The following is an 11,632-nucleotide window of genomic DNA, read 5'->3' as shown; positions in this document are numbered from 1 at the left end:
AAAAAAAAAAAAAAAGAAAAGAAAAGAAAACCCACTCTGGAGTGCAGGCATTACGACTCTCTTTTTCAGACCGCCTTCTCCTGGGAAATTTTTGCCACTCTTTCATTGGACTTTTCCGAGCAGGCTAAGCCATAGCTTAATCCTGGCCCTCGGCCCCATTTGATTTTCGTATCGTATTCCTTCCGTCCTTTTGAACTATTAGTCTTCTCGCATTGCACTGCGTCAGAAACGAAATAGAAGAAAGAACAAAAAACAAAGAAGAAAAGAAAAACAAATGAAAAAAGCAAAAAAAAAAAAAAAAAAAAAAAAAAGGAAGGAAGGAAGGAAAAAGAAAAGAAGAAGAGCCTGGGCCATGTTAATTCCCCGTATCTAATAGTTCTTTTAAGTTTTGCTTTTCTATCCTTTCCAGAAACATAACACAAAAAAATAGATTTATAATATTATCGGATGATTTTAATCCTCATCAGTCAAGGGTCAAAAGTCAAAATATTAGAATTCTCAAAGGAATAATAATTGTACTTCTCACAAAAAAAATATTATTCTAGGGAAAAAGAAAAGAACACGACCTAAAACATACGGCCCGTTCGCTTTTTCTCTGACGGAAGGCTTTAAGGTTACTAACTATCAAACTACTCCGTTTTAGGGGCTGCCGCTCTCTCTCACGTCGTCTTGCTTCAATCCACCTAAATCGCCTCTCCTCTGTCTTCCCTCCGCCTCACTCACGTCCTGCTTCACTTCCGAGCTTTGGAAGCAGTGTCTGTCTAAATAATCTCTCTGATTTCCGAAGCCATTGCATCTTACCGAGGGTACGTTTTACCTGCAAAGTATTGTTTCCTGGCAAATCTGGAAATCGAGCCCCTCCGCCCACGTTTCCCCGTATCATTCGGGCGCAGCAGCCTCTGCATAACTTGGCGATGCTTCGTTTGCGGGCTAACACTTTTGTCTCGGGAACCATAGGTCTGATTTAACTAGACTGCGTCTGTTTTCTACTTAATACAGCCCCTTCACCTCGCCTCGTCATTTCGGCCGGTCCGTCTTTTCATCGCCTTCCTCAAACTCGCCTTCCTCTTGTCTTATCATTCCGATTCCGCAGACAGTAGAATACATAAAGCCGAATTTGTGCTACGCCGACGCATACAATAACTACTAGGCTCGAGTGGGATGTGGTCTGAAGTTACTCCAACGAACTCTTTCTAGCCTCTGTTGTCACACAACTTTCTCAATGGGGAATTCGCAGGGGAAGCCGGTGTGCTCCACCGATGAAAGTACGTTTATGTTGCCCAGTCGTCCATTGAAACCGACAAAAGCGGTTTTTGATTTCGATTCGGACATCACGCTGACCGCAGGGGGGCAATAGTCAACCTGAACCAATTCCGATTACTTCGCGTGGTCGGGAAAGGTGCTTTCGGAAAGGTTCGTATCGTGGAGAAAAAGGATACCGGTTTGACATTTGCGCTCAAATACATCCGAAAAGAAGAAGGTACGAACCCAAGGTTGATCCTGTTCATCTTGTCTTAACTGAAGTATTTCTTCTGCAGTGGTTCGGTCGGAAAGTGTACGGAATATCATCCGTGAACGGAGAATGCTCGAGCATTTGAACCATCCATTCCTGTGCAACTTGAGATACAGCTTCCAAGATATAGAATATATGTGCGTCTTGCAGCGGTTCTTTCACGCAGTTATTCCCCTCCTCCTCCACCCTTTGCCATGTTGCTGATATTTGAGAAGTTATATCGTGGTGGATCTAATGAATGGCGGTGATCTGCGGTTCCATATCTCAAGGAAATGCTTTACCGAAGACGCGGTGCGCTTTTGGATGGCCGAACTCGGGTGTGCGCTGAAATATATCCACTCGCAAGGCATTATTCATCGAGATGTGAAGCCGGACAATGTGCTACTCGACTCTGAAGGACACGTCCACTTGGCTGATTTCGTATGTTATCCTCCTGTTGGATCTGAATCGGGGCATTCCGGTAATATGGAAAACTAACCTATTGTCTTTGCTGCAGAATGTGGCCTCAGACTTCCGCCCTGGAAAGCCTCTCACCAGTAAATCAGGGACCCTAGCATATCTTGCGCCCGAAGTATACGAGGGCGGCGGATACTATTGCGAAGTTGACTGGTGGTCATTAGGAGTAACATTCTACGAGTGTATCTACAACAAGGTTTGTTGAAGCGTGTTCTTTAGCCTGGAATCAACGCTAACAAAACTCAAAGCGACCATTTGAAGGTCGTAGCCAGGACGTACTGAGCGAAAACATCAAAAAAGCTCAGCCGAAGTACTATGTCACTAACCCGGCAGTCTCGGTTCCATGCTTGCGAGCGATGGGTGCACTCATGGAGAAGGACCGAAGCAAACGGATCGGTGCCTCGAGTTGGGAGAGTTATATTACTCACCCCTTCTTCGCTGAACTCGACTTTGTAGCACTTGAGCACAAGGAAGTCCCACCAGTGTTCAGACCCTCTAGCGATAAAACCAACTTTGACGCCACGTATGATCTGGAGGAATTGCTTCTTGAGGAGGCACCACTCGAGGCCAGAGCTCGCCGACAGAAGCCACGAGCAGAATTAAGAGAAGACGCTACAGCGAAGGAAATCAGGGAAGATGAGCTTCACCGTCTGATTGAAACCATGTTCGAGCCGTTTGATTACACGACTGTGACTTTCCGAGGGTATGTTGTCTAGCGCATAGTGTGCATGAAATGTGAAATCCGCTAACTAGTCATAGAAATGCCGCGGAAGCTATTGCAGCATCGAAGTGAGTCAAATGAAGAGTGTGCGCGAGAACGAACCGTCCTATTTACTGACAATTCTCCAGGAATCCCGAAGACTGCCTTCCCCCAACTGGCTCAACGCACTCGCGACAATATTCACAGACCGACTCTTCGAGGAACTCGCCTCCCTTGCGTAACAATGATGGGTCAGTGAGTCGATTGACTCAGCCTGAAACTCCGTCACCCCTCGGCGAGACCGTGGATCAGCAAGACTCTATCCCGAACCAAGCTCCAACCTCTCCCACCTCCCACCCACAGCCGCCGCCTTCACCAGCTCCACAATTCCATCGTCCATTCCATCCTCAGCCTAACCCTGCGGCCAATCATCTTCCCCCAGCAAACCCCACTCCTGTGCCGGGTCGTCCGAAGGGAGCAACACGGAAAACAAGCAAAGGTGGTGGTGTGCAGATGGTGCTTGAGGAAGCAGGCAGTTGGAGTGAGTTGGCTGATCAAAGCTCGACCCTCCCAGCCGAAGGTTATGATGCTGGTTCTATCAAAGGAAAATCCTCGAACAGCGGCATGTTAGCCTTCCTGAGCCGGAAGAAGGGCCGTGACAGGAGTCCAAAGCCACAGGAACCAGGTGTTCTGGGCAAAGAAGGAGCTAGACAAATCATTAGCTGAGGACATGACTCAATTCAAGCGGCAGGGGCGACATAACGCGTCCTGCCTTCCTTCGGCCTCTACTCTTGAGCTAGTCGGAGAAGCATCGGCTCTCGAAATGGAATTCTCCTACAGCATTCAACAGATCGCCGACGTGTTGCACCACTGGCTGGCCCAATTAAGTTTGGTCGCATCATGGCGTCTAATGCAATATATCTCGCGAAGCCTCGCCTAGCAATTCTGGCCGTCGCGTTTGAGATTCCGAGGTCAGATGAAAAATTAACATTACTGAAAATTCTGGCGCTACACAAAAACAAAAAAAAAATCCCTCAGCGGCAAGACTCATGACCTACTATTCTGCTGGTCCTTTTCTCTGGCCCCTTGCATTTAAAAGTGCCTGGCAATGTATCGACATGGCCACGAGAGGGTGACTGAATTGATGACTGCCGTTGGTGTCTTCATGCTTCCACATTTTCGGACCCCAAGACTGTCATGAGTCCTGGGCCGCGGAAGAAAATATTATTCCTTTAATTGCCCTCGACTTCTTTGTTCTCGTGGGTTTAGCAAAGAGCAGACCTATTCTCTATCTTCGTTCTCCCCTTTTTGTGTTGGTCTAGGTTGCGGAGTTGTACAGATGGAAGTGCATATATGACCAATTTATTATCATAATCATTACTAAGTTGACCAGCGAGACTTTGCTCCTATTCTGCATGTCGAACCTATCGTGGATGTACATCTTGTTTCCTGTCTTGTGTGCTTTTGATTGTTTAGATGGCGTTTACATACCCCTCCTGATGGTCATGGATTGGCAGTGGTTATGCTGTGCATAGTGGTTGAAAGCTATGAAGGGGGTTGCATAGATATTTCATTTCTCCTTTATTTCTCTAGCTTTTTTTTTTTTTTTCAGTTTCAACCAGGATCTCAATTGGCTTGGATGATTACAGTTCCTTTTGTAATTAATGATTTGTTCATATGTTACTATATTATTCCGTTGAATGTGAATACTTCAAAATAGACATTGATACACATATATGGCAGGGAACAGGGGGTCATGTAAGAGAGCTCGTGATCAAACTACCTTTCCTTGGTAGTTCAATCTTCAATGTCACTCTTCTCCACTAATCAAATGAACCAAGAAACCAGGCAACCACAATCCTCTTCTCATTACCACAAGATACATGATCTCGCAGTTATTAATCTGAAATTCACCGCTTTTGTTGCTCCGCAACTTTTCTTCTCCACCAACGCCAAGGGTTGGCCTCTCAGGTCGTCAGGTTCATAAATAAACCATCCCTCGCAATCGGTAAATCTTCCGAACAATAGCATACTAGATAGTAATATGCAGCTTCCAGACTGAAACAGCCCTGCTGAAATGAATCAGGGCTTACTTACCGGGCTCTACATTTTTTAATAAGTGGTCTAAGGGCCTCCGTTTTTCGCTTCGATGGTAGGTAGCGACGCGCTCTCTAGTCGCTAAGTTTGTTTACTGCGATAAGGGAGGCACCTTAGAAACTTGGATCTTAGCGCGGGCAACTAAAGTCTGGGCTATAGAGTCGCGCTTCCCACGTCGCATATGTACAATTGGCGGTTATTTCCTCGAGCTCTCCCTCCGTGCGATTTCTTAACGATGATTTCAATTTCTCTCATTCCTTGATTTAACCATTCGACACACCCCCGCCGTCCACTCCTCTTGTGACGCGAATTTTCATGACGTTCTGGGCTTCTGCTTTACGGTGAACCAGTGGGGCGCCCGGCATTCGCATTGTCGAATTTGCAGATCGAGCGATTGTCGCATTTCGGCTAACATTAGAATTGCATGCCGAGTCACTCGCGCAGTCGGGACCGCTATCGCGGCGAGCGGGATCCTAGCAGACGTTATCGCGAGGTTTATGATGATGATGACGATGACGATGACGATTTCGATTACCATCCCCGTGAACGAAGGCGATATAGGCGTGACGATTACCAGCATGATATACGAAGCCATGAATCTCGAGACTATGACAATGATTTGAACGAATATGATGTTGCTACGGAGGACCCTGCGGTGCCTCTTAGATCGCATGATGTGGAGGGGAGACGGAGAGAAAGGTCTAGGGCGGGAGAATCGCCAATTGCATCGCCAAGTAGGAGAGATAGAAATCGTGGTGGGGAGGAATACAGAAGGCACGGAACCTATGGTGACGGTGGTACTCCTACCCGTGGCGCTAGGGACCGGAGGTATCGCAGTCGGGACGGCCAAGGGGAACGACCCCGCGACATGGATAGAGAGGCGCGAAGGCAGAGGCGAAGGGAAAGGGCACGCGGCGCTGCAGCAATGAAGCATAAGAGCAGTGATTCTACGAACAGCGGATCCCATCTGTTGAGTGCTGATGCGTTGGCCAAACTCCGCTCCCATTATGATGAGGAAGACCAATGGCAAAGATCGCAGGCAGAAGAACAACGTCGGACGGAGAGCAGGCGTCAGCGTAAACGTCCTATTGTTGGCGATGAACCGCAGACTCTTGCTCCATTCCCTGAGGAGACGCCCCGAGGACAGTCGAAAGGCAGAATCGTGTCTGGTGCTTATCTGGAAGAGGGTCATCCAGAGATGGAGGTTCGGCATCGCGGAGGTGGTGGTCCAACAATGGAGGCCAGATGGCGGAAGGAGGGTAATTGGGATGGAAGTATGGAGAACCCCAATGCACAACCGCCATTCTGGAAGCGGAAGAAATGGTGGATTGTCATAGGTGTGCTGATCGTCGTGCTCGCTATTGTTATCCCGGTTGCTGTCGTTATGTCTAAGAAACATGGCCATGATGATGATGATGATAAATCAGGCTCAAACTCTTCCGTCGATAACAGCGACTCGCCTTATATCTCAAGCTTGGATGGGCTAAGTCATGACAGCATTCCAGTATGTCTACTTCCATGCAAATCTGCGGCTCGTTGCTAACCAGTGTGTTTAGGAATATGCTCAGGGATCAATACTGGACCCCTGGACGTGGTACGACACTAGAGACTTTAACCTGACCTTCACCAACGAGACTGTCGGTGGCCTTCCTATCATGGGGCTAAACTCAACATGGGACGACTCAACAAGGCCTAACGACAATGTGCCCCCGTTAAACGAATCTTTCCCGTACGGTTCGCAACCAATTCGCGGTGTGAACCTTGGAGGATGGCTGTCAATCGAGCCCTTTATTGTCCCTTCACTATTCGAGAGTTACTCAAGCAAGGACAGAATTATCGATGAGTATACACTATGCAAAAAGCTTGGATCGTCCGCTGCCTCGACAATCGAAAAGCATTATGCCGACTTTATTTCAGAACAAGATTTTATAGACATGAGGGATGCAGGATTGGATCATGTTCGTATCCAATTCTCCTACTGGGCGGTCACAACGTATGACGATGATCCGTATGTCGCAAAAATCTCATGGAGGTACCTCTTGCGAGCCATTGAATACTGCCGAAAGTACGGGCTCCGCGTTAACTTAGACCCGCATGGCATTCCGGGTAGCCAAAATGGCTGGAACCATAGCGGCCGCGAGGGAGTTATCGGCTGGTTGAATGGTACGGACGGCCAACTGAACAGACAGCGCTCTCTCGATTTCCACAACCAAATCTCGCAGTTCTTCGCGCAACCCCGCTACAAGAATGTTGTTACAATTTACGGGCTCGTCAATGAGCCACTCATGCTCTCGTTGCCGGTCGAGGACGTATTAAATTGGACAACAGATGCCACCAAGCTGGTGCAGAAGAACGGTATTTCAGCCTATGTCACCGTCCACGACGGCTTCTTGAACTTGAGCAAATGGAAGAAAATGCTGAAGGACCGGCCGGACCGGATGTTCCTGGACACTCACCAGTACACCATCTTCAACACGGGACAAATTGTCCTTAACCACACGGACCGGGTAAAGCTCATCTGTAATGACTGGTACAACATGATCAAAGAGATCAACACCACAAGCGCAGGGTACGTTCAACTAAACCCCCCTCAACACCCAAATCACGACCATGTCTAGTCAGCTACTAACTACGATACAAAAAAAAAATAGCTGGGGCCCAACCATCTGCGGCGAATGGTCCCAAGCTGATACCGACTGTGCCCAATACCTCAACAACGTCGGTCGCGGCACCCGCTGGGAGGGCACCTTTGCTATAGGCGATTCAACGGTCTACTGTCCCACTGCTGACACAGGACCAACCTGCAGCTGTGCCTCCGCCAATGCCCCTCCTGCGGATTACTCAGACGGCTACAAGAAGTTCCTTCAAACATATGCCGAGGCGCAGATGTCTGCTTTTGGAACAGCTCAGGGCTGGTTTTATTGGACCTGGCATACCGAGTCCGCTGCCCAGTGGAGCTACAAAACGGCTTGGAAGAATGGCTATATGCCGAAGAAAGCTTACGCTCCAGATTTCAAGTGTGGTGATGATATTCCGAGTTTCGGGGATTTACCGGAATTTTATTAGTTAGGTTTCTTTGTTTCATTGTATGTTTCTAGATTTCCCCTTCTTCTATTTTTGGATTCGGTTCAAGTTGCATATATTTGCGTGGTGGGCTACGGTTGTATTCTAGTTTGCTCATCGGACATCCGCAGGGTCGCTCATGGTCGTCTTGATGTATATACAGGCTTATATCCTATTCTTACTGCACAAAATGGTTAAAGAGGGGGCTTAGAGGGTCTCCAAGTTATATCAATAGTTCTTGTGTGCTCATGAACAGGATATATTGTGTGCAGACAGTGTATATTATACAAGTAGCATTCATCGTAACGGCATGACAATATTCCCAGGAGTCAATCAATGCCCCTGGAATAACCAAATGGTAGCATCAAGCTCTTCATTCGGTCAATCATCCTTCAAACCAGCCACCTTCATCCCACATCCCGGGTCTGTAGATATAATTGCTGCGACGTTCGTTTTCGTAGACCCCATCCAACAGATCACCGATCCGATGCAAACCGACAGGCTTCATAATCCACCCATCAAATCCAGTATCGATGTATACTTGTCGATCTTTCTCCTTCGAGGACGAAGAAACAACTAATATCGGGACACGATTCTTAAGTGCTCCGCCCCTGGCAGAGGATTGTTCACTTTCCCGAATCATCTTTGTTGCGGTCAAGCCGTCAACTACTGGCATCTGTTTACTCACACATTAGCCCCGTTGATCTCTAGTATATCCGAGCGAAGAGTTGCTTACTTGTAAGTCCATCAGCACCGCATCAAAACAATTCGCCTTCTCCCGAAACACAGATGCACACTCTTTCCCATCCCTCGTCAGATATACTGTATGTCCGGACATTTCTAGTCTCTTGCGCAGAATGGTACTATTTGTGGGATCATCTTCGGCCACAAGGATGTGTAGATTGGTCTTTGTTCGTTTGTCGGTTGGATAGCTCATGGAGCGTGAGGCTCTTAATGAATCGGGTCTGTTGGACATTTTGTGTTGTTGGTCTTGGTATGAACTTTGGCTGGATGATGATGATGATGTTGTTGTGGCGGACAATGTCTGTTGGACCATTGCTGGATTAAGATGGAAGGTGTTGAGACTAGAATCAGAGGCCAGCTCTTCATGCAAATCCCGGATTGTCGCTAAAACGTGAGGTTATTCGAACAGCACGGGCAGAATCTGGCGTGGCGATGTATATATCCTTTATATTAAAATTGAGTTTATAACGGAGATTGCAGGGGGTTCCGATATCCGTTGAATCTGAGGCGAGAGCCGTAGCAGCGCTGGATGGTATGCCGCGTTTCGACGGGATATATCTGAAACGAGGGTTCCATGGAACCGGATCGCCTGGTCTAGAATCCGTTTTTATTCCCTGGGTTCCTTTATTAGCCTACTTGGGTCCGTGTCAGCTTTTTTCTTGGTTCCCGAAATTTAGGCTCAACATAAGGTGGCTTTCGAGAAGGATTGTTGGGCCCATCCAAGTTTGGGATATTCTGGATTGGAGGTATGGAACGGGGACACGGGCTTTGTGTAGGGTTGACCCTTGTTTTGAGAGGTGGTATTTCTTTGTATCTTTCTGCTGAGCCTAGCTTCGTACTGAAGAAATGCAAGTCATACACACGGACACCGATCTAGATCTCTCTGCTTAACTCGATCGTGAGATTCGGGTATGCTTTCCGCTCGAGCTCAGCTTTCCCACGATCGAAGCCGTCTCTGACTCGGGAATATGCACCAGCTCGCTTCATGGGCCCATGGGAAATATGCTCGTATTGGTTTCTCTGACTCAAGGCTAACCTATCCAAGTTGCATGATTTGGTCGTGACAGCGGCAGGGCATATTAATGACCCAAAGACTTAAATTTGCGGCCACTTGACACAATCAGCGTTCATATCCAGACGGGAAAGCTCCACATTATATGGATCTCGACAGATTACACTTTTTTTTTCTTTTCTCCCTATTTTTTTTTTTTTTTTCCCTTTTTCTTCCCCCCGTTCTTCTTTTAATTAATTTTCCTTCTTCCCAGCCCGCTTCTTGGGCTTGTCTCAGGTAATTCTGTTGCTGATTCTACGTCAAGAGCTGGCCGTGCTTAGGTGAGATCTTGTTCTATATTCGATTTGAAGGATCCCTGACCCTGCAATGAAGTTCCTGGTCAATGGCATGTTGCTTTGGCATGCTTGACGCAGGATGTGTAGTTCTTGAATTGGACTGTTTTGCCGGACACATTCAGTACGCCGTTGTCGACATTGATCACGTTTCTCTGAGTAATCTATAAACGAGATGAGGTGGCAATTAAGCGAGTACCACAACGTACAATCATGTGTTGTATATTGCTTCGGCTGGGAAAGGTTGCATTGAAGTGGATGTTGTGGGTACATGAATAATCTCAACGTACGGGAAACCCTTTGCGAGAGCAGATTGGGGTGGCGATTTTTGGAAATTGATGAAGGGATTCGATGTAATGTAAGCAATGCGAAGTGAGCAAGTTCCTCGGGCTAATGCATGTCACTCTTTTGGGGAAATTACCTTTCGATCTACGGAATTCTTAGATCTGTAGGTGTCAGGGGTAAAGAGCGGATCTAGTTTGGACTTCTTTGTAGGGGTCGTGTGCTGTGTGGGCTTTGCTGTCGTATTTTCATTGTGTTAGGGTTGAGATGTCTTGGCTCGTCCGTTCATATTAGGACTTTTGGTTGAAGATCAATTTGGCCAGGCGACATTCATCTTGGGAGGTAAGTTGTATTTTATGACTAAACTGTTCAATTATCAGACTATCACTTTCTTATTTAAGGGTGCTTTTTTTTTTTTTCAATTCGACTGGTGGTATCAATGATTGAATCTCAAAATCTAAGAATAGTAAAGGAAATACTAGGGCCCGAAACATTCAACGCAAAAGAAGTCCACGATACTATGCATCAAGCACGCCTAAATCCAGACATATACATAAGTCATCGCTATAAACTGACGAACATACCCCGAGGCAGACCAAACATATACTTCATAAAACAAGAGAGTGAACCAACAGTCATCTATGAATGACCAGAGGGGAATAGTGACCTCCACGTCCGACCGTTTCCTCCTTTTCTAGCTTTTTCTGTTTCCGTAATAAGAGAGTTCTTCTCTATATCGTTGTGCTTTGGATTGACCTTCAGCTTTTGACTTCTTTCTTCGGCGCGATTGGTAGGAAACTCCGAGTCCATGCCTCGCGCGACCTGAGATCTCGGAAACCTGGCTGACAAGGGAGTCTTGATGGCCTGGGTGGCTCGTCGAGCAGACCGTGTAATGACCTCGCGCATTGCCCATTGGCGTCTTTTCGCAATGATGAACAAAATTGTTGTGGAGACTGCAGAGTGGCTAGGGTCAGTAAACATGCCCAAGTAACATAAAGCTGGGATCGGAGCGATGGGAGTTTTGGAAAACGGACTTCCGATCAAAACCACAATTCCTGCTACCACGCATAGCACGATCATCCCCGCTGACATTGAGCTGGAGCTTGGTTTTGGGCCATATCCTTCTCCTTCCACATCGGTTATCAGTCCCTGTGCTCTTGACTGCGCTGTAAGAGTAGCGAGGATAATGCAGGAGAAGGCAGATTCCCAAGGCATGTCGGTGGTTCCCAGTGAAATGGGAAGAATTGGTAAGATCTTCAAGGTCTGGTACTGTATCTATGAGTGCGGGTTTGCTTTTTCGTGTTTTGAAAGTATACGTAAGGATATAAATAAAGATGGTTAGGTGGAAGACACAACGGTGAAGTCAATACTAGTCTATATAGCAAGCTCAAGCACAACATTGTGGGCGCTACATGAATACGAAGTAAAAGGCT

At 47.1% G+C, this 11,632-nt stretch overlaps 4 protein-coding genes across 4 annotated transcripts; 2 read left to right on the top strand and 2 right to left on the bottom strand.

The window, feature by feature from the left end:
• Positions 1-1,222: 1,222 nt before the first annotated feature.
• On the top strand, positions 1,223-3,395 carry BDV38DRAFT_285664 (serine/threonine-protein kinase; the record flags this gene model as incomplete). Its single annotated transcript, XM_032060533.1, has 8 exons — positions 1,223-1,265; positions 1,358-1,480; positions 1,539-1,650; positions 1,729-1,933; positions 2,010-2,165; positions 2,218-2,672; positions 2,729-2,758; positions 2,819-3,395. The coding sequence occupies 8 exons, from the start codon at positions 1,223-1,225 to the stop codon at positions 3,393-3,395; spliced, it is 1,701 nt and encodes a 566-aa protein (XP_031910777.1).
• Positions 3,396-5,190: 1,795 nt separating this feature from the next.
• On the top strand, positions 5,191-7,832 carry exg2 (putative exo-beta-1,3-glucanase; the record flags this gene model as incomplete). The annotated part of the gene is made up of 3 exons (XM_032060532.1): positions 5,191-6,270; positions 6,323-7,335; positions 7,418-7,832. 3 exons carry the CDS (start codon positions 5,191-5,193, stop codon positions 7,830-7,832), a joined length of 2,508 nt encoding a protein of 835 aa, XP_031910776.1.
• A 382-nt stretch (positions 7,833-8,214) lies between these two features.
• On the bottom strand, positions 8,215-8,805 carry BDV38DRAFT_285662 (response regulator; the record flags this gene model as incomplete). The annotated part of the gene is made up of 2 exons (XM_032060531.1): positions 8,215-8,505; positions 8,566-8,805. 2 exons carry the CDS (start codon positions 8,803-8,805, stop codon positions 8,215-8,217), a joined length of 531 nt encoding a protein of 176 aa, XP_031910775.1.
• Positions 8,806-10,838: 2,033 nt separating this feature from the next.
• BDV38DRAFT_285661 (uncharacterized protein) lies at positions 10,839-11,414 on the bottom strand (the record flags this gene model as incomplete). The annotated part of the gene is made up of 1 exon (XM_032060530.1): positions 10,839-11,414. The coding sequence occupies one exon, from the start codon at positions 11,412-11,414 to the stop codon at positions 10,839-10,841; it is 576 nt and encodes a 191-aa protein (XP_031910774.1).
• Between the last annotated feature and the right edge of the window lie 218 nt (positions 11,415-11,632).

This window comes from Aspergillus pseudotamarii (assembly GCF_009193445.1).
Source record: "Aspergillus pseudotamarii strain CBS 117625 unplaced genomic scaffold BDV38scaffold_51, whole genome shotgun sequence".
NCBI lineage: Eukaryota > Fungi > Ascomycota > Eurotiomycetes > Eurotiales > Aspergillaceae > Aspergillus > Aspergillus pseudotamarii.
This window is presented reverse-complemented; position numbering and strand designations above follow the sequence as displayed.